This window comes from Rhamphochromis sp. 'chilingali' (genome assembly GCF_963969265.1).
Source record: "Rhamphochromis sp. 'chilingali' genome assembly, chromosome: 10".
Classification (NCBI taxonomy): Eukaryota; Metazoa; Chordata; class Actinopteri; order Cichliformes; family Cichlidae; genus Rhamphochromis; species Rhamphochromis sp. 'chilingali'.
In genome coordinates this window covers 15268492-15291572 of record NC_137937.1, presented here as the reverse complement: position 1 = coordinate 15291572, position 23081 = coordinate 15268492, and the positions used below count along the sequence as shown (strand labels likewise).

At 42.1% G+C, this 23081-nt stretch overlaps 1 protein-coding gene across 1 annotated transcript in view; it reads right to left on the bottom strand.

Moving 5' to 3' along the window:
• Nucleotides 1-23081, bottom strand: part of adgra2 (adhesion G protein-coupled receptor A2) — a 39759-nt gene that overhangs the window by 10048 nt on the left and 6630 nt on the right. The window contains exon 2 of the mRNA XM_080895251.1: nt 10643-10714. Coding sequence (XP_080751377.1) covers nt 10643-10714 — 72 coding nt within the window. The remainder of the gene's footprint in view (nt 1-10642; nt 10715-23081) is intronic.

Here is a 23081-nt window from a genome sequence, read left to right as displayed (position 1 = left end):
GAGCTAATTCACTGAGCTTAGCATAAACTTGGATCAAGGGAAGCAGCTAACCCGGTATGTCATTGTAATAAAATGAGTCCTCAAGGGGCACAAAGTTGTAAGGCTCTAGCTTGATTAATTAACCCTTTCAGAGAAGAAAGTTTAAAAATAACAGCAGCATTTTAAGGGATTTTGTGTAGTAATAGTCACAAGCATGGTATCACCATTTACCATTGAAAGAAGACGCTGTTAGGTTTAAATGAATGGGAGCAGGGACACACATCCTAAACCTGGCTCGTCCAGCGAGCCACAGCAGGATATTTGTGCAAACAAATAGGAAATATTATCCGAACTGCCTCCTGGGCTTGAGACTAGCGAGATATTCAACCACATAAAACACTTGTGGAATCTGAAACTATTAACACTAAGTTCTGTTATTTATTTATTTATTTATTCTTTTTTTTCCAAAACTGTCCTTCCCGCAATAAGCTTTACCCAATTCAAACCATAAATAATAATTTTCTTTGAAGATTTAATTTCATACTATCCGCTGCACTTCTCCACCCTGTTCCACTTCTACACCCACACTCCAGTCTTAAAGACTTTAGCTAGATACTCCCATCTACATCAGCTGCTGTAGATTAGATTTTGAACCTTTTTTTTGGCCAGGTGAGAATAGCAAGGCTAAATGAGGTCGGGAGACGGATGGTTATGAACAGCACATGTTATCCACGTTCCTATAGCATGAAATAGTTCTGCTCTCATCAGAGCAGTCGCAGAGTCAGATTTCCTTACAGGAGCATCAGTGCAGCAGCTGCGTTTTTCTCGATTTCTCTTTTTAACAAAGACTTCGATGTTATGTTAGACCTCAGAGGACCTTTTGGTCCTTTTTGTTTTCCACAAAACATTATCTTCCACGGCGGTTGTCAACCACGCTGCTTCACATCACCTCAGGCGTCTCTTAACCACTGTTTTGTCTGCTTTCCAAGAGATGAACTTTTCTGGGTAAGCTACGGCGGGAAAATTGTTGTAGAAAATGCTTCGAGCAAAGAAATTACACTGCGGTGTGGCTGAGACATGCTCAAAAAGATCAGGGGGTTTTGCTATTGGTCCTTCTAAGCCATCACTCATATTTAGATTCGAAACAGGAGACTGGTTGAAACGATGGAGCAAAAAAAAAAAAAAAACTGGCCCCAGACCAACAGGCTAAAGTTTGCTCGGTTCAGATCTTTGAGTTTGTGCCAGCTTGTCAGTCAGAACATTTGCAACAATTTCACAGCTTTTTAAAAATCGGAGATATTTCCACCTCTGTGATTCTAAATAAGCAGTAAAAAAAAGCATATCACCAATCAAATCAAAGAGCAATCTGGGTGTTTGACAGAGAACAGCTACACTTTTCAGTATCTGTGTGTGTGTTTGTGTGTGTCTCCGGACTATATTGTGAGTCTGTCACAATATAAAATAGCAATCTTTGTGGTACTGCGTCTCACTCTGAATATACATGTGTTTCTGGGGGACATTAGCTTTATAGAATTTGTTGACCCAGGCAGGGGAAGAACAATACTGCTGTTTCCAGTCTGTGTGTCACGGGGCTCATTAGTGCAGCGATGAAAGACGCGGCACTGCCCACTACTTCCTCTCCCTGAGATCTGTCTCGCTCCCTCCCTGTCTGTCCCTTTGACACACACATGCTCCACGTGCGCACAGCCACACACTTTGCTGTGTTACCAAACGTGCTCTTACAGCTGGATTAAAATGCTAACACAAAAGTGCCACAGAGTCGCTGTAAGCTGGGATTCAGTTGCTAGATAGAAGTGTCAGTTTCAAGGCTTGTCTTTAAATGCTTGTTTTTGTCACCTCCTTCTTGCAGATGGAGGTAATGTTTACTATAACACTGCTCATATGATCTACACAACACATTTATTATTAAGACAGTGCATTATTTCTTTTCCTTTATATTGTAAAAATCTCCTGCTTAAATCTCCTCAGATCAGCAAACTAAAGATCTCGAGAAAAATATAATGGCTAATTTTAATTAGCTTCTTAATAAATGTAATGTACTGCACAGAACAACTAAATTAACTCATTTCTTCTGGTGTGTTATCTTCTGTTATATTGTCTGGTGGAAAAAAACACCTAAAAAAAAATCAAAAATCAACAGATGATACTAGAATGACACAAACATGACATAAATCCAAATAGACTTACACAAGTACACAAACATGTTAGCCGTGCTGTTCTCACAGGACATTAGACTGAGTTCAAATTTGTGCCTGGATACCAAACCAAACCAAAGAAGCGTTTGTTGATTTTTGGAGGAGGCCACTTCCTTCTGTCCCTGCAACATGTGCTATTAAAGGTGAGCCGGTCGCTGCAGTGCACTGATATGTAAATATTTGGGTGCTGTTTTTGATAGGTAGTTAAATTTCGATTCAAACACAGATGCTATATGTGGGAAAGTTATGAAATTGACCCTTGTGAAAATAATTTAGTTCTCCTTTATCAAGTCAGTACTTTTATTTTCTCTGATTTGCTGGTTTGGAAGTCTTAAATCTTAAACACAGGAGCAAAATGTATCATTCAAGCGAATGAATGAAGCCAGAACTATATAGTGACTGTGCCAATGTGGATTTCATGTTTCTCAAGAGGAATCTTATCCCAACTGCATCAAGCCAATGTGCATTTCCTGTCTGGCTCAAGGCTCTGACCTGATTATTAACACACCGCTGCCTCTGATCCCTTCTCTTATCACCAGGCTGGTAAACGTGAAGGAAAACAGGAACTGAAGCACTGTCCAAGCACTTCGCCGGCACAATCCCAGCTGAATGTCTGGAGCCGCCTCTTACCACTGGCTCACAGTGTCCGATTTGTTTCCAGCGCTATTTAAAACCTTCAGTACAGTAGATTGAAAATAGAGTAGCAGGCTTCACACTCAGGCGATGACTTGTGTGCGTGCCCTCTGGAGTAGCCAGCGCCCCATCTTACAGCAGCTTCACAGCTCAGTGACCTCGACACTGATGAAAACAGCTGTCACCAAGGAAGAGGATAACAGCAGAGACAATGAATGCTTCAAAGCCTCATGCTTGCAGACCATGAAAATATCAACAATTTTAACGTCTAAAGTTTAAATTGTAGCTATTATTTTAGTTTTTCAACATCCTCCTCAGGAGCAGCATCTATTTCTTCCAAAAGCTCGATGAGCTGATTGATGGCGACACATTGTTACAGTCACTACGACCTTTCTTTTTGAGTTATGCTTTGTAACCTTCTGAGTGCAGTGCTTCATCCCCTACGCTACATGTGGCGCGTATGATTAGACGGTGACAAACTCAAGCTCGCTCCCAAATCCAAAAGGGGCCATTGTCTGCCGCCGCTGGGCCTAACACCAGAGGCAGCCATTAAGAATGCCCCCCCCCCCCAAAACTCCTCCTGATCAATGGGACTGGTCCTCTGCCATTCTGAAGAGTCATTGCTCTGTTGGATACAGGGGATGAGCGCCTGGGCCCCATGCAGACTGGAGAGGAGCGACGTGCTTGTAGGGCAGCGAGAGGGTAATAATGAAGACATGGTCTGTAAAGCGCTCCAGACATGGAGTGCTCCATTATCAGGAGCACAGCAGCAGCAACTGGAGTGCTGACATTGTTTAGGCTCCAGCCCTGGAGGGAGCTGGGAAAATGACGGAAGCCGGGGGAATGGCCACTCATTATCACCAGACTGGAATTAAGAATTTCCTGTTGCTGGAGTTTTTTTTAAAAGTTTTTTTTTAATGGAAAGTCAGTGGGTTGCGGCGTGATTTCTATACTTTAATTGCAGTTTTCTCTGTATACGACTCAATAAAGGAAAAAAGACAGAAACAAACATGTCTGAAGGTATGATGGAAAAAAAGCGAGGGGGTGTTAACTGCCACCTTGGTTCCTGAAAGAGGTCAGCGGAGACCATTTTTGTGCCGCGTGTCATTTCCTGTCTGGTTGGCGGGTCTAGCAGAGGCCTTTGCTCGTTTATTTTTACAGTTTCCTTTCTCTCTCCCTCTCTTTTTTTTTAACTAGGTAGTTTTCCTTTGTCGGGAGGGGCAGGTGGGTTAAAGGATTCAGTAATAAGAAGAAAAATACGGCCCTGCGTATGGTCCCTGTACACCCCACCCCCCTACTCCACAACACACTTGCTCACAATGGGGCTCTGTAACTACCGACCCCAACGTGCTCTTGCTTTCCCCCTAAAACAGGAAACCAGGATCTGCTGAGCTCTTGTTTTTCTACTAATTTCCTGCTTTGCTGCCCCGTCCCTAGATTATTTATTTAATTTTTTTCTGGTTCCTCTCAGATTGGATATACCTGATCAGCTATTTGCCATCTGGAAAGCATTTATTCTAGCACAGCCAAGAAACTTTACACACATAATACACATTTTCTATGATTTTCTGTCAGTAGCGCTGCTGCAGGACACATGTTTAAAATATTTCCTTGCAATTTCGGACAACAAGCATCAGGACCGTACTATGGTTCAAAAACACGAGGCCCGCAGCTCTGCCCATGACTGACCATAACATAAACCGTGGGTCCAACTGCACTGTTGTTAGTGGGATGTGCAGAAATAGCAACACACTTTTATTTGAAGTGTAAAATTTCCTAGCTTGGTTATATGTTCCTATAATCTGCAGCAAGAAGAGATGAAGATTATTCTGCCAAGGAAAACTCTGAAACCACGGATCGTGATTGACTCCAGGTCTGGCTTTAGGAGCGGCATGCCCATTTTTGGCAGATTTTCACGAGACCTACCAGAATGCAAATAATCAAAAACAATAAAAGTCAGATCAGATCAGATAGATTTGAACATACAGTGAAAAAAAATGCTAAGAACATTTTATTTTCATTTCATCTGGGTCATTCAGTCTTTATTAGAAAGTTAAGTAAAAATATAGTTGTAACAATTTGCAGCTGAGAAATCAGCAGGGACAAGTGCCTTTTGTTCAGGTTGTCAATGAAAAGAGTGGCTCGTGTCCGCGAGTGAATTTTCAGCCAGTAGGTGGACTGCAGCATGCAGAGAGTGTAAAAGGTGAGGAACAGCAAGAGCCCGAGTGGGCTCGGAGAAGGGAGATGCAAAAATAAAGCAGAAAAGGAAGCTGGGGGGGGGGAAGAAGGTCTAGAGAAAGCTCAAGTTCCTCCTGAGGAAAATGCCCTTGAAACCATATCGAGTTTGCCGAAAGAGTGTGTGAGAGTGAGTTACTGGCATATAAAGCATATGATTTGGTAATGGGCTTATGAGGGGGTTTACTCGCTGTTTCAATAAACTCCCAGAGCCATGACTGGGCTAAGCTTGCAATACAAACACACCCGTTCCTCCAGTTTATCTGAAAGACACATCTGGAGTCTATCAACTCCTGCAGCACCCCCTTTGTGTTTCCACTCTCCACCACGCTTAACCCCTTCCTCACCCACTCCACCCCTTAATGGGTCATGCACTCTCATTAGGTGACTGTTGCCTAACCGGGAGCCACCCGGTGGCATGTGCGGGAAAAATGCACCAAAACAAATGTTCATTTTTCCGTGAAGGGGGAAACAAGACTCCCCTGTGCAATCACAGCAGCTGTCCTTAGCGCTCTCCAGAGTGGCCTGGTACAATCTGAGCCTTTCTTTTAGTCAGGCCAGTCTAGACAGAGGGGCTCCTTGGCATCTCGCCATGCCTACACGTTGGCCACTGTTTTTAAGTGTTACAGTGTGGCACACCTCTTCTTTGTTCCCACTCATCAAGGTAATTTGCTCAGCTTGTGTGGAAATCTCCTGCTAAGGAAAACGGCCTCAGATTTATACAAGACAAACTGCAGGAGTGTGCTTTCTTTCTCACCCTCGCTCCCTCCCTCTCCCTTCTTCATCTACCCTTTCCCTCTCTCTCACCACCATACCATCTTTAGCCATCTTGGCTCCGCGTCCCTCATGTCAGATGGTAAAGTTGTTTAAGTTGGACTCCGTCCTAACCCCTACCGCTCAGAATGGCAGAGGCGATTTCAAGGTTGGTTTCAGAGAGATTTCAGGCAAAGAGTGAATGAATGGTCTGCCTCTGCTTTTGCGGAACAGATACTATCAAGCCAAACATATATGAATTGGCCTAGGCCTGCACATAATCATAACACTATAACTGTGCATGTTTTCTCATGCAGACATTTTTAAGAAACAGTGTTCCAGCCCAAGGTTTAATTTCAGGCTTCCCTTAATTTTGTTGCATTATCAGCATAAATCTCAAGCACCTCCTTATTTTCTACACTTAAACTAAGTTGAGTCTACAAGAAGTGTTTGGTTGTCTTATGTGATGTTTTATGTGCTTACTCCAATGAGTCCAAAGAAGCGCAGTGTTTAAAAGATTCCCACTGTAGAGATCATCTCAGCCTCTCTTGTTGACAAAAACGGTCACGCTGCCAACACCTAGAGCCTCCTAACCACAAGCCTCACTCCTGCCTTTCAGACCTGTCCACTACAAACACCCTGCTGCTCCCTCATCCATCATCATCGTTGCCCTCTGCGCTCCCTCCCTGCTCCCTCTCTCGCTGTAGGGTAACAAGCCTTAGTAATGAGGGCCCCTTGTGCCCTGCCTGCCTGTCCTGTGTCCCATGGTGCAGTGGGGCCCATTTGGAAAGGAGCCAGACTGCCTCGGCCCTCGTTGCTCATTATTCTCATTACATTGCCTCAAATCAGTGCAGGACAGGCTGCTGGGATCTGTCCACAACTCATAAAGGTCCCGGCTCATTAGTGGGGTTGCCAGTGAAAACTTCCATCAGAAAGGGTGTGCATAGCGGTAGAGGTACTCAAAAGGTGCGCAAGTACACGAGCAGAGGTCTGACGGTGTGTATGAAAGTGACTTATTTTGCGCATAGCAACCACCGCCACAGAGGCGAGGCATGATTTAACCAGTGTGTTCATCCAAAGAGCTGGAAAGAAATGAAGTATTCCAAGATCCAAATGTAGCCATTGGATGGCAAGCCTGTTTAAAAGACCTACAAAAACACAGTAGTCTAGTAAGAGGGCAAAAAACAAACAATCCTAAATTGCTCCTCTGCACTTGGGTGGCTTGGCAGGTTATGAAGGCAATAGTGGCTTTGAGGAGGTTTGTCCCAATGAAAGGGCTAACTGTGTAGATTGCTGCACGGCCTTGTCCAGGCCTGGAGGAGGGTGTTCTACTCTGGAGCTGAATTCTCCGTTTAATAACAGCAGATCAGACTGCATTCAGCTCTGAATAGAAGTATGCTGTGAGCGTGTGGAAGTGAGTGTGTGTCTGCTGAGACCTGTTAGACTGGGCCAGAAGAGAGGGTGCCCATACTAGGAAGCACACTCAAGGGTTACTGTATACACTGAAGTCACAGCAGCGATGAGCCAAGAGTGAGAGTGTGTGCGCGAGTGTGTGTGTGTACCTGTTTAGACATCTTTGTGGGGACCAAAAATTGGAATGTTACTATACTTGTGGGGACCAACAGTCACTTATGAGGACAAAAGCGGCTGTCCTTGCGAGACTGAAGACTTTTTGAGACTTAAAATGTGGATTTAGTGTCAGGGTTACAATTAGATTATGGTTAGGTTTAGGCTATGGCTTAGGGTTAGGTATTCATTTTGATTAGTTAGGGTTAGGGTAAGCGGCTAGGGCAGAGGTTTCCAACTCTGGGCCTTAAGGGCCGGTGTCCTGCAAGTTTTAGATGTGTCCTTGATCCAACACAGCCGATTTAAATGTCTAAAGTACCTCCTCAACATGTCCTCCTCAACAGTTCTCAAGCTTGGTAATGAACTAATTATTTGATTCAGCTGTGTTGATCCAGGGTGATATCTAAAACCTCTGGGCTAGTGAAAGCACTATCAATTTGATGTCCTCACTAAGATATCAAAACGAGAATGTGTGTGTGTGTGTGTCCCTGTGTGTGTATGTTTCACAACAACATGTGTCCCAATGTGTGTGTGTGTGTGTGTGTGTGTGTGCGTGCAGTTAGGGGGCGCAGACTGTGTTTATCCTTGTCACGTAGGGGAAGAGATGCAGTGTAATTCCCTGATGTGTGTTTACTCAGCCCCAGTGGGCTGGCCTTTGATTACACCGCTGGTCACATAATATGAGTAACTGCTCACTACTGCTCCAAATGACAAGCACATGTTGACGCCATACTGGAAACAATGAGAAGACTCGAAGAGCCGTGGTGGACCGAGGAGACAAAACAAAACCAAAATCTCACAAGCGCAGACAAAACTCACACTCTAAGCTCATATCTGAATTCATCCCTGCAAACCCTTCCATCAGTGTGGCATTTTTCACAACAGACAGCAAATTTCCCATGAGCTCAGATGTGATTATAAGCTGCCCGAGGCTCAATTAAAGGTTGAAGATGTCAGAGTGAGTGAGTGGACCTCCACCACTGTGTGTCAGCAAGCCAGCAGAGGTGGAGGCGGAGGAGTGAAATGAGGCCTGTGTGATTTACATTTCGTGCTCAGCCAGACGCCTGCATCTCCCACTGTGGAGCACAGCCAGGGGTTTATCTGCCTGTTTTTTGTCTTTCTCCCAACCTCTTTTAGTTAAACCTCCACTCTGCTGCCTCCTGCTAGTTTTTTATCACTGCTCCAGGTACATGGGAGAGCTCAGATTACCCGACCCACCGACCCTATGGCGCTACAGGAAGGCTTTTCCACACTAACAAAAATATGCAACATCAGCTCATTCTGAGCCACAGATCAGGCTTTAATTTACTATACATTACTGCCCAAGTAGCATTAGCCTCAGGATCTTCCTGTCAACAGCTTTATCAGCGTCCTCGGTGCAAGACTGCTGAGGTGAGAACTGACAACTTGGCCTTGAAACTATTCACCAATGGTGTTCTCGTGTCAGACTTTAGAAAAAAAAACATAAATTTGAGCAAATATAGCTTTTGTTCTCGACTGGCACATCTGCTCTGAACTTCAGTGGTAGGTACTAACAAGCTAACAACTGCAACAAATTACCATATTTTTCTTTCTTTCAACATTTTTGAGAAACTCGTTAGCTTCATGGGTGGCAGCTCGAAGTGCCATGTGGAACTAATATCTCTGCAACATACCCACCAGCCCCCTCGCCAACAATATAAGCCTGTCTGCCAGACTACAGCATCCAAGTTTGCGAAGTGAAGCTGCAACATATGTGTTGTTGCCATAAAGCTTTACTGGGATGCCCTGTGAAACAGCACACTGTAAAAAAAAACCCCAAAATGAATCTGTTGTGAAACGTACACTAGATTCAAGGACAGTGTGAGAATATCAGAGTATTCAGGGAGATTGGCATAGTAGAGTGTAGGTGCTAATTAATTTAACACCCATCCTGTTTGTATTTCATTCATTGGGCAACATGATTTATAAGATTTATTTTTTGTATAAGAACCAGAAACACTGTCAACGTCTGTAGACCCAAGCTCATTCAAACTCTGCCCTGTGGTATGAAAAGTCAAAATTTGGAAATTTGAAGAAGGAAAGCCAGCATGTGTGAAAGCATGGCTGTTGTGCATTAGTGTGCACAGCCTGGATAACTTGCTCTGAATGATGCATGCAGGTTTTGATCAATTTATATTCCCACCTAAATATGACAGAGAGTGTTACAACAACATGGCTGTGTAGGACAAGTCTCAGGGCTTTAACTGGCCCGCCTGCAGTCCAGGCCCGTCAACCTCTGGAAACATTTGGTACACTGTGAAATGAAACATACAGCTAAGGAGGCCCTGCATGTCAAGCAAGTATGGGAAAACATTTAGCTTCTTAATGTACAACAGTTGGCCTCCTCAGTTTCCTAAACGCTTATAAAACACGATTAAAAGAAGATTCAAGCCAGCACAGCTGTAAACATACCGATGGCCAAACTTTTTCTTTCTTTTTGTTTTTCCAAATATGTTACTGGCAACAAGTTTGAAATGAATATATACATTTTTTCCAAAAAGCAAAAAACACATTATATGTTTGGCCTTTGTACTTTTATCAATTGAATATGTCATTTCAATTATTTGAAATGATTACAGTCTGTTTTTATTTACAATACACAAAGCAACCCAGCTCTTTTGAAAACAGGGTTGTATTTGTTTTCGTAATATCGTGGTCTGGACCAAGGTGGTGGATCGTCTTACAGGCCGTGCAATTATAGCCATGTGTCACCACTGGCAGTTCCAACTATAGTTCCTTTCCCGTTTGTCACCAGTGGCGCTGTGCATCGCCTCAAATTCGTAAGAAAATATTTCATCTCTCACTTGTCTCACACCCCATTCATAGAGAGATTACGATGCCGCTAAGGAGGGCCAGACTGTCTGCAAGCCACAGGCAAAGCTGCCAACATGCAGCTCCTGCCAGAGATCTCCCTTATCTTGTCATGTGGAGTGGGGCTTTACTGATAATGGAGGAGTGAAGTGTAATTATGTGAAGTTTTCAACATAAGTCTGTGATAGCCAGTCTGAGTGTATCATCCTCCCTTCTGGAATGAAGCCCGTGATCGGATAGATGGGCCATAGCTGCTCAGATCTGCTCAGATCTCTCTGATACCTTGTCTGTATGTCTCCACAAGGCCCAGGCCAGAGACAAGCCAGAAATCAGCTCACACATAAATCCAGTGGAAACAATACACATGACATTAGAGCACCCGCAGAAGCACAGTATTTAATAAAGGACGATGAGAAAAGGATACTCACAATTTATCCAAGGCATAAAGTCCAAGGAAGGATCCGTTTCTCAGAACTCGGATTTTGTTGTGGCTCAGTATCCTGTAAATAAAAAAAATGGAAACAAATCAAATCACACGGTTGTTAAAAATAGGTTGAAAAAAAAACATGAGGAATAGAAATAGAATAGAAACATAAATTAGGAGGAGGAAAAAAGCCAAAGAAAATGTCCATTCAGTGCTGCAGTCACATGAGAGATTAGCATTAGCATTACCTAAAGATGTTTCAAATAAATGATAAGACAGAAGGGCATCAAGACAGAGGTTGCAATCTTGATAATCATTTATAAGTTATTGTTTTTTAAGATCAAAGGGATGTCTTTCCATATCAAACAAATGGCGGCACATGCCACGGTAATTAGCTCTTTCCCCGCTGGCAAATCACTTGGCCTTTGGAGTTCTTATCAGTGCACAGAGTAAAATGCTAGAGGGCAGAGTGGAAGTGAGGCTGAGATCTCTCGGTTTGACAGGGAAATGCAAAAATATAAGGCAATAGGCCAAGGCTGCTTTAGAAGTTGCATAGACTTATACTCTGCCCCTAGTTTCAGTGACAATATACTTGTGAGAGTTAAGTAAATAGGACACTACATGCAGAAGCCTGTTGGCTTAGCTTATTCACAACAGTAGAAGCATGATAGGGAAAATTTCTAGTCTGAGGCATGGATCATGGAAAGTGCAGCAAGTTAATTGTCTTCTTTATAGAGAAAAAAAAGCTACAACAAAATAGTTACTTTTTAATAAAAACAACTTTATTTGTATGACATTTGTCAAAACACAGAGTCCTTCACAGTTTGAATAAAAGCCACACATTAAAGATAATGTCTGAAGATACAGACACATAATCAACTATACGATCATTCATCACACACATACATGCAAATAGTTGCAAACTATGTCCAAAAATAAAGAGGACAATTAATAAAGAGGCGATTAAGGAAAAGCTAACCTGTATAAATGAGTGTTAGCCAGAGAAAGGAAGAGAAACGCATCATGAGAATTTATTAACTTAAAACACCATGAAAGTTTTGTAGCAGATAAGGGTTGAAACAAATCTGCTACTGTATTGAATTACAGTCACAGCGCCATTTTTTCCAATTCAGGAAGAATGACATTTTTATAGTGCACAAAAAGTTCAAGAGGAGGTCTGGGTGGAGAACTGGTGCACAAAAACACCAGTGGTCAAGATTGATAGCACTTTATTCTCCATACGCAGCACATTACTGTCACCATAATCACAATTATGATGGAGCTACACCATCCATCTATCCATCTATCCTCTTCTGCTTATCCTTATCAGGATCGCCGGGGGGGGGGGGGTCCTATCCCGGCTAACCAAGGTTGTTATAGTTAACTAAAAATTAACTAAAAAGTAGAATTTTGAAAATAAAATTAAGACTAACTAAAATTAGAGAAATCTAGAGAACATATTGTTTGTTTAAGTATCTGTTAGTAAAAAATGTATTACAGCTAATGAGGACTACCTGTACTGATTTTCCTGAATACTGCCTCTGATATATGCCCTCCGTATAACAACTATAATTAAAAAGACGACAATAAACACTGAAACTAATGAAATCATAACACTTTCAAACAATAGAAACTAAACTTAAACAAGAAAATACACAACCATAATCACTCGGATTCAGACACCTGTCTATATCCTTCTCAGCGTGGGCTCAGGGTACAGCCAGGACCCTGCCCTGGAGACAGGCTGCCATCATTAACACACCCTTTAGTCTCACGTCATTATTGCCCCTGCCACACAGCTTTTAATGGGCTGTTTGTGACATTAAGTGTGTTCTTAATTGAGAGAGTGAAGTTGTGTGTGTGCGGCTTTAAGAGAGGGAGCTCACTGTGAAGCGTCCGTTAGATTTACAGCAGCAGTGCACAGCCCCCCGTTTCCTGCCACATCAATAAAAACACTGCCTTCAGCTCCGCGCCTTCCAGCCCGCTTAATGACCGGATTTAATCGTCCAATCTCAGTATACAAGCATGAGCTGGCCCGACTCACTTCTTCCCTCCTGTAACAGTTAAAAGTGTCGAAAGCCAGCATTGCAAAATGGAAACGTAGGGAGTAAATCATCTTTTGCTACAGCTACATCGTGGACTCTTCAGCCAATATCTTGCGACAATTATCAGCAAAATTTCAAAAGCAAACAAAACACATTTTCAAGCTGTGCTGCAATCAAGACACTAAAAATGATAACGACTGGAATACTGAAAGTAAAGCCTCTCCCACCATTTTTGACGTCATCCCAAATCTGAGCTCCCCCCCCCCAACCCTTTCCAAGATTTGGAAAAAATACAAACATGTCATGTTCACAAATTCCCACTGAACTCCTCAAAATAAATCATTATTATTAAGGCAGAGAGAGGATGTTAGACGAGAGCAATCCTCTTGTGGTGTAGCCTGGATTTGAACCCGTGACTCCTGGGCCTTGAGGTCTCTTGCTTGACTTTTGGGCACAAAATCTCTCCTATAAATGGATGCAGGCCCAGGATGAAAGTTACAGAAGATCCGGAACTGCCTGAATAATTCAGTGCAGATAGGAGAGGAGAAAGTCACATCTGGCAAAGAAACAAGCCATTTAATTCAACACAGACAGCTGAGATACAGATAGTTCCTTTTGGACTTTGCTTATTAAGCAGAAAACTATTAGTCAGGGAATAATGCACATTTGTTTCTGGTGTGCTCCGAAGGCCCACATGTGCACATCGCTGCAAGCCTACAGGAACAAAACACCTCCTTTCATATAATCACACACTGAGTTAATATGCATTCTCCAAACCTGCACAGATTTATTTATTTGTGTGTTGCATTCAGGTCTAAACCCAGCACACATTCCACACACGGTATTTCAATTATCTCGCTAAAACTTGAAAGCTGACTTTCGCAAATAAACAGCGCACACAAAATGAGCTAACCGAATTCCTCCCATAAGCAACAAAAGGCGCAGATTTCCAGGAACGCAGGGGAGTTGTGTGGCCTAGACACTGCTGTATAATCCCTAAAGCCTGATGTTTGGAGCACAGTTGTAGTGGAGGGCATTGTTCTTTTATAAACAATACAAAGAGTACAACTCTGAGAAAGAGAGAGAAGCAGAACTCTGTAAACAGACAGAAATAGTCAGCGCTCCCATCAGGCTAAACAGGAAACCCAGCCAATTAGCTGTTTATTCAGAACCCGGTTTGAGAGGTCAGGGGTTGCAGAGAGAGCACTTCCTGGAAAGTCATCAGACAGATGGAGCAGGGTCCGGACACAGGTGACAGCTGAGGCAAACGAGGGTCCATCGCTTCATCACTGTAGGTTAACAGAGCTTTACAAACAAAGAAGATAAGCAGCTTCTACTAGGAGGCCTAATGTCTGCTCAGTACACAGTATTGCTACTGAGGCTTAACTGCACATTTCTGCCAGATCTGTCTGTAAGTGACAGATCAGATGGCAGATTGATTTAATCTTCTTCTGTTTTCAAGACCTATTCGCATGGCACGTCAGTGCGCTAACTCAGTCCAGACTACGGTATGGTATCTTTCATTCACTTAACCCTTTCAGAGCACAGAGGCCTAAATTAGATGGGCTAATTGAATCCATCTAATTCATGCAACCAAAGGAAAAAGAGAAAGAGAGGGAAAGCAGGGCCACATGTCAGGCCCCAGGGATCTTGTTTAACCATTTCGCATAATTCATTTACATTAGGATCAAAAAGAAAGAGGTCATATGAAAAGCACCAGGTCAAACCGAGTTACCAGCTTCTCTTCTAGCAGTTCTCACTCAGCAGAAGGGTTAAACACCACATGTATAGCAACAACTTGACGTCACGGTTTTCTTTAATATAAAACATAAAAACACATATGGATGTATTCTTGGTTTTTCACAAACTTATCCCCAAAGAGATCAAGTAAACTAATATTCTTAAGAAAAAAAACCTTTTAATAAGTGAGCTCGATTCTCAAGTAAATTTCTGTAAACATTACATCTTTAAAAATGCCAAATTATGTATTATTTAAATCTTTGACATCATGCAAAAACAAAAAATCCCCTACCTGCAAAAACCTTCTCTCCAGAAGTTCAGTGGCAAAAAATGTGTAAATTTACACATCGAATCACACTTGACTTTTTAGCTTCCATTGCCACAGCTCCGTGTTAGATCAGGCTTCTTATGCTGCATGATGGTGTGTAAAAAAAGTAGAACTATACAAAGCATCTTGTCTAGCAGACCACAGCAGCTCCTCCCTGCATCATGCCACTCACTTTGTTGGTTTGCTCAATTTGCTTACTAAACCCACAAAGCCTTTGAGGGCCACACGGGAGCAATGACAGCACGTCACAAATCGTATTTGATTTACTTCCACTCCCCACCCCCCAACTCTTAACTACATAGCTGTCTCATTGGTAACACGCTGCCCTGAGCCTGGAGGATAAGGCCTGATCTGTGCGGGTGCTTACGCACCTTTGTCTTCTGTATTCTGTATACTTTCTAAAGCTGATTTTGGGCCGTCGTTTGGTTGAACACAGGCGATAAAAAAAAGATACATCCCTCTATTATCTGTCCTAACCACAGCAAGAATGCTGTAAACTCAAACACAACAGGATGTCCTGTTTGCTTTTTGGTGTCAGTATCATCCCACCTTCATCCTCTCATCCTGCTTCTTTGCCAAATGCACTTTAAACTTTTTCTTTATTTTTTTGGGTGGGGAAGGATACACAGGAAATGCTCTAGCCTGGTTTGGCATGTAGTCCCGAACATAAATGAGCAGTACTTAAGTAAAAAGCCCCGATTTCAATTGGCTCCTAAATATTTAGGCATGCTGGACTCAGACAGTGAGCTCTGTGTAGCTGCAGGCTTCTACAGCAAACCACAAGCAGAAAAAGAGTCTTAAGCAAGGATTTATATTTAATAAGAATTCATCTCCAGGCTAAGCTCCTAGAGCTCATTATGTATGTAGTACACTTCACGTTCTGTGAATAATAGTATGGTTTTCTTTCATACTGACTACAGATTCATTCTTCTTCAGCAGATCCAGTCTTTACAACACCTGAAGCTGCAGCAGTCTCACCAATGATGAAACAACGGGAGCGCTTGAAAGATGCGATCGATCTAGCACTCCGAGGCCAAAAGAGACGGAGGTGCTCAGGTTCAGCGTAATAAAGAGTAAAAACAACCCAAAGCACCACTGTGTAAACATCAATTAACTTTGGATTGGTCTCTTACGCTCGAGGACCACACGCGGGGTGAGAGACAAGAACCCTTGAAAGAGATTGGTAACATGGCAAAACTCCGGTCGTAATTCAGAGACCAATGGGAGCCAGATAATGAGACTAACTGTAAATGAGAGTCTCAGAGCATCGTTACTGAATTAAGTCTGGTTTAATTAGCCGATTTGATAATGCACATGCTGGTCTGTTTCACATAAATAAAATTTAATAAGAATTTAACCGTGAGGGAGCTGAACTCTGCTGAAAGTGGTGCAATTACCCACTTTTAGATTACAAGAGGCCAGCTTTGTGTGAGCTCTTTCATTTGTGTCTTATAGCTGAGCTGCAAAACCAGTGCTGATTTATTTTACTGCATTTTCCCCTTTAGCTTTCCATTTGAGCAGCTTTTTCTAGCCAAAGGTGCATTTCAAGAATATGTGCCATTCACAGAGGAGAACTAAGTGGACATGGCAGCACTTCTCTTCATATATACATCACACACATATCCCTCAGAGTAATGCAGACAGACGGGGTGGATCAACAAAATACTGCGGTTACACCAAAAGATGGATTAGAAAGTGCATTACCTAATTTAGCTTCCCAATCCCACTTACTCCATCCAAACACGGGCTCTAATGAATCAGACGCCATTACCCATCTACATTACACTGCTACTATGACGGGCTGGCAACTTGTGGAAGTTGTACCCCACCTCTCGCCCGCTGTCAGCTGGGATATGCTCCAGCACCCTCACAACCCTGAACCAAATAAGTGGTTTAAAAAAATGATGGAAGCATGCAGTGGATTACACTGCAATTTAAGCTCCCAAACCAGGAGAATCAAAATGAACCCTTCAGCTGCGGGCACGCCAGCGAGAAAGGATAACATCATCGGATGTGTCATAAGAGATGAGCTGTAAACTTTTAGAAAATGTTTCAGTGACAGACTGTGATGACTGTGATACTTTTACACCCACAGAAAAACATACACAACTTGCTAAGCTGAGATTCCTGTCTGGACAAACTTAGAGCCGTAATTAAAGCGGGCTGCCATTTATACATTCAGCGCTGTGATATGTGAGAAAGCCAATCTGGAAAACTTTTACTAACAGCAGCAATTAATCTTCCAGTCTTGCATGCAGAATGCAAGAGTGCGTCTATAAAAAAGCTATTTGCTAAATGAATGAATTGCCATGAAGTACTGCTGATGTTTGTTTAAGTGGAACACAATGTAGGCAATACAATTAAAAACAGCAGTCATTATTAATTATTTGAATTGATTTTTAAAAAAAATAAACCTGCAGTGACAGACAATAATAAGCATTTATACACCTGTACATATACACATAAGCTGTGAAGACATTCATTAGCAGCTGAGAATTGTGGGTAATGACATTTCGTGAGGTGTGTTAACAGCGAGGAATTATATAAGTATTAAGTATTAAAGTAAATGTAGATTATTTGTTTAGTGTCAGTTTAAGGAGATGTAAATGTTAATTCAGGGGATATTGAAATGCATCAGTATGTGTGAACTGCATTATTTTTTTCTGAGGGAATTATTTATTCTATGCTGTGAAAATATTCACATTTTCATTTGTAGGACTGCTGACAGTATGTGTGGTTATGGTTCACAGCCTGCATCAGAACTCTAACTTTAAGAAAAATCCTGTAAATTTTACAGTAAAATACTGGCAGCAGGGTTGGCAGCACTTTATTGTAAAATTTAAAGTGACCATACTGTAACTCTTTTTACATTTTTTTTACTGTATTTTTGAAATACAGCCTGCTTACTCTAAAATTGTGTATTTTTTTTTTACAGCAATCCATTGCAGTCCAGCTCTCTCCTCTAAGTCTCTTCCTTACTAACAGACACATTTTGTAGAAAGCAGAGGAGGAAAGTGGAGGGAGGAGGAATAAGAGCAGAGAGATCTCTCAGAGTGGGAGGCCAGTTGTGTCATCCTTGTTACAATAAGTGCTTTAAAAGAGGCTTCCAGATCGCACCGACTATTCAGCACATGGGTTATTCCTAATAGCTTAACCCTTTCAGACAGAGAGTCACCTAAGCCAGCAGTCCTGGGAGCCCCTTGCACCCTGAGCCTGTCCTAGGCAAGTCGCAGCACCAGATATAACAGAAAGACTAAATGCCCCTGAGCCCAACAGGCACTTAAACAGCAAATGCATGTCAAGATGTGAATGTGCCCATTGTGCCTGACCCACCAGTGGGCTCGCAGCAGCCACCAGGGAACGCTGCCAAGCTACAAGCCCCATTTACCGCCTGTCATGGAAAGGCACTTGCATGTAATTGCATGAAAAATATTTTTTATGAAATCATTTTGCAGACCCACATTGAGTAATTTAGTCATCAAACAGGGAGAAGAGGGTGAGAGCAGCCACATGAAGGAGTGGTACAGATTCCTGTCATTCGTGTATATGACAAAATAGATGAATTTAATGATTTATGCCAATAATTTTCTTGCATTACTCAGTTTTGTTATCATATTTATGTCCCTCAAGGCCTAGCGTGGGGAGTGTGCTCCTGCATCTGATATGCTGAACCGCTTATTATAGAGTGTACTGCATTGTGCTTGGGTTAACATGCAGGGCCAAGCAGTTAGGCTTTGTGGTTTGTGGTGTGTGTGTGTGTGTGTGTGTGTGTGTGTGTGTGTGTGTGTGTGTGTGTGTGTGTGTGTGTGTGTGTCTGTGTGCGTGCGCGCAGATTTATATGTACTAGTGTGTGACCTATAAGATTTATTTATATGGAAAGTGTGTATGTTTAACTCGATGGGTATGTGTGTGTGTGCGCGCGCATAAGTGGTCCAAAAACTACTAGTCTAAAATTAAAATCTGGGTTTTTTAAATGTCTCTAATTAGAGAGGGGAGGACTGGAGCCTATTTTGAGAGATGTGGCCATGCACGCCCTTCCCATATGTGTGCGCACAGGCTGACACACACACACACACACACACACACACACACACACACACACACACACACACACAATACACGATTTGGAGAGGAAGGTCTCCACTTCAAGTTGGTCTTATTAGACAATTCATCGAGTTCTGCTATCAGGAACTGTCTACCAAAAGCGCTTCAATATACAATTTATTAAAGCTGAGAAACCAGTGAACTCCAAAGACATAAACAAGTAGCTGCCACAAATATTAACAATCAGGGAACACAAGCTAAAATAAAACCGCCTTACTGTGAGGCTGCAATAAATTAGTGCAATATTTATAGTCAAAGACACGTCAAGACAAACCAAACTGGAAAGTTTATGGCTGGAGTGCAGGAACACAATAGTCAGTTTAATCACTGTCTAAAGTGTTTTTACACTTTTAATGAGGCAATTTAGTGAATTTAGCCATTTGAGACAGTGAGTGGAATGTGGTGTATGCCTGTTAACATTGTCTCATTGTTCTGTTTCATAACCAGCCTCTGTTTTCTGATTCCCAGCAAAGACTGCTGGGAAATCAGGCCGCGTTTACAAAGGCTTGGCTAAAATCTTTTTGCCCCAGATACTGAGTGCCTTTAGAGGAATCTGTGAGAAGGTTGTTTTTCTTTTTTCATTTCTGTGCAGCAGTAATGCTTTCTCGAATGACAGTCAGGGCTCAATTCAGATTTACCAACGTTTCAACACCAGAGGATACCACAGTGTATTAAATAATCAAAAGGCATCTGTAATAAAAACTGGTAGACCACCATTCTTTCCGAAGGAACACACATTCATACTGTATCTTTAAACAGCGGTTAAGCCATCAAGAAGATTTTAATCAAGGGTTATTGCTTTATGTCACAACTTGTTCAGTCACTTTAAATGTAGCTCTAAACCAGATCGTATTCATAGACAGTGTAAAGGATAAAACAATCCAAGCAACAGATGTTTAGTTTGTTGTGGCTCCGTGTAACAGCTTACTCAATAATACAATGGTTTTGAGTAACGATGAAGATGAGCTGCTGGTTGGTTTTATATACATGAGTACCGTTGATAAAGATACAAAAACACACTATCAGTATCTCTTTTTTATTTAACAATTTGTTTCTTAGGAAAAAAAAATGTGGTCACATGACGTTACCTCGGGGACAAAGCTGGGGTTGTTATTTCCCACTACTTGCAGTATTTATCTTTCCATCTAAAGCCCCTTCCACATATAAAGCAATTTATTTGTTTTCCATCCCTGTGCTGCTGATAGGGGAGTGCAAGTGAACAATATAAGCTCTGGTTGTATCGGTAATCATAGTTTGTGCGTGCAACACCCTCAACTTCTGGGTGATCCACTTCTACCACATGGCGATTGCACAGGTCGCCCAGTGGAAGGCAAGCTGTCTCCCAACAATTGCCATACAACTCAGATCGACTGCAATCACTCTAGGACAGATTGGCAAAGGTTTACACCTATACTTGCCATGTAATTTATAAATTTACAATCTGTCATCTATCATCATACAGTCTGGTGAACTCCAACATCTGTCGACAGCAGTCTTTACTCTGCTATGGAGAGCTTCTGCAAGCTAATGAGAGCCTCCAACCTGATGAACTTTGAAATTCAGTTTAATTCAATTTCATTGTATTTATATGGCACCAAATCACAACAACAGGCGCTTATAAAAGACCCCTACAATTATCCAGAGGAAGGATTACCATATGCAGTTCATTCACAGTAAGAGAGCGGTGGATAAGCTGCTGATTGAACTGCTTATTTGTTTGTGACAATGTGGCATTTAAAAACATTTTCAGAGGAGCAACCTATCTGCATGTGTTTCCATTCAAGCACACTGACATGACTGACAAAAGGAAACCCAAAAGCTTTCCTTGACTTTAAATTCTGCCATATGTTCATTTAGTGTTAGTACACAGACTAATGCAGACTTTTAGCTCTTAATTGTTGTGCTTAAATCCAGATTGGTGATAAAATGGCACTAGCCATGTCCAAAGCCATGAAGCACTAAGTTCAGCCTCTTTGCTCGACACGTTACTGTTCTTGCACATTCGATACTTTCTGTAGTTGCTGTATAATTGTCCTGGTCAACCCACCCTCTAAAACTGAAAGTGTAAGCACATTATTCATACTGATGGATACAGTTACTTAGTATACTCTAAGTAATATAAAAGTATATGAAATTCAGAAGATGATTGCACTGCATTGCCATAGATTAGTTCAAAGACACACACATGCATGCACACACACACATACACTCACGCAAGCCACAGGCATTCCCACTACAGACACCCATTATCTCCGTCCCATGTGTTGTCGACCCGGAGCAGGAACTTTGGGGGCCGCTGTGGTCAGACACAGGGAGCGGGAAGTTAGCGCTGGCAAAGAAAAGCCAAAGTCAGGCATTTTTGGAGTAAGATAAGAAGAGAGCAGCGAGAAAGGAAAAACTAAAATAACAAAAAGCCACTTGGGGGTATGAGATTACTATGACAACACACCGCTGTTTTTGCCAAGTTTTGGAACACCGGGGCCATTTAATCAACAAACACAACAAGGTGATAAGTGAAATGCACATTCATCAAGCAAACGGGCGGGCAGCTGCAGTACACACAGTATGACGGCGAAGACTCCCTCTCTGCTTATGTTACCTTGAACTGCAAGGACTTAATAAAATACAAGGCTTGTGTGGCACTGGCAGGTGCTGCAGCTGCAGTAGAAAACTCGGAGTATCCAGTGTCAGGCCGTTGTTTGCTTTTTTGATTTATTGCTGACCACGGCCACACCTAACATGTGTGGAGGGGAGTCTGCTCCCCCTCGTCTCAACACCTTTCCCCACATAAATAAACTCTTCAGGAATGCCCAGCCAGCACGCTCTCTCTTTCCCTCTCTCTCTCTCTCTCCGTGAACTTTCCCTGATGATAAGATGTCATTCGGGATGTCTCGTAGTCACGCTCCTATCTGACAAACACTGACTCACAGAGCAATCATAAACCACCGACACATCTGCTGGCCCTTGGGTATCCAGCCTCCCATTTGCCACAAGTGAGAGGCTGATGATGTGACTCAGAAGATAGCACAGCGATTAAAGGCACACAGATTAATACTGTAGGCAGCCAATTATACTACTGAGGTGAGCTGGCTTTGAAAAAATAGACACTCAGAGGGCGTAGCAGATGTAGCAAATGATATCGGGCTTCATGATGGGCAGATAAACAGAGCCAAAAATGAAAAGACTCAAACCAGATGAATGTGGGGTTAACAAAAAGGCTTCTCCATCACTCCTTTTTAGAGGCAGACTGCTTAGATGCTGGTGTAGCATATTCTTGTAGGTGTAGATTATGCAGGATTAGTTCAGCCACTGCTAACACTAGTAATATTATAGAAAGAATTTTAATATATAAATCCTGTAAAATTCTAATAATTATGCTGGTTCAAATGGAGAAGGAGCAACCACAACAGTGTAACAGGGCGTGTGCCGTACATTTTGCTAGCAGCTGTGAACAAACTAAGAGACTGCTCATGAGGACATTTGATAGAGAAACTATACGTAAGTTAGTTAAACAAACATGGTGAAAAGAACACACAGACAGCAGTGTTTTGTACTACAAGTGGATGTTTTTTTAATAATAATAATCAGCACACACTTGGAGCCAATTCAGTATTCAAACTGTAAATCTGAATAAATTGAATTAATAATCTCTTTGAGTCATTAAGCTTTAGAAAGCTGTAATCGGGTACTGTGTTTCTCAACATGACAGAGTCATGATCAGCATCAAATAGCTACCTTTTAGACATTTTCTCTTTTTTTCTCATGAATAATTTAAAAAACAAATGAATAAGCTGAGTTGGTCATGTCGATGGTGTGTTTGCTGGCAGTGCCACTCAAGCACACCATCTACATGAGATGAAGACAAAATGTGGTTGTAGGAGTAGCTCAAAAATCAAGCTTTTATCTGCTTTCTTGCTAAGAGTTGAACTGGTAAAAGTTGGAAGGGAGAGCCAACTGTTTTATGCTGATGTGTTGTCTGTTAGCTGTGCAAGAATGACCTAACGTAAGTTTGTGCAGGACACTGGACAAAAATAATGTCAAAGTGACCTAGGTCACACAAAAAAATGTGACACTAAAGAGCAAAAACTAGTTTATCTCTGTATATGTGAACATAAAGTTTGCATCTCAAGTGATGCTGGTTTTAATGCAAAAATCATGCAAAAACATACTGTCTGAAGGAAGTAAATGGGCAGACATTCACTTCCATGATCCTCACTGATAAAAAA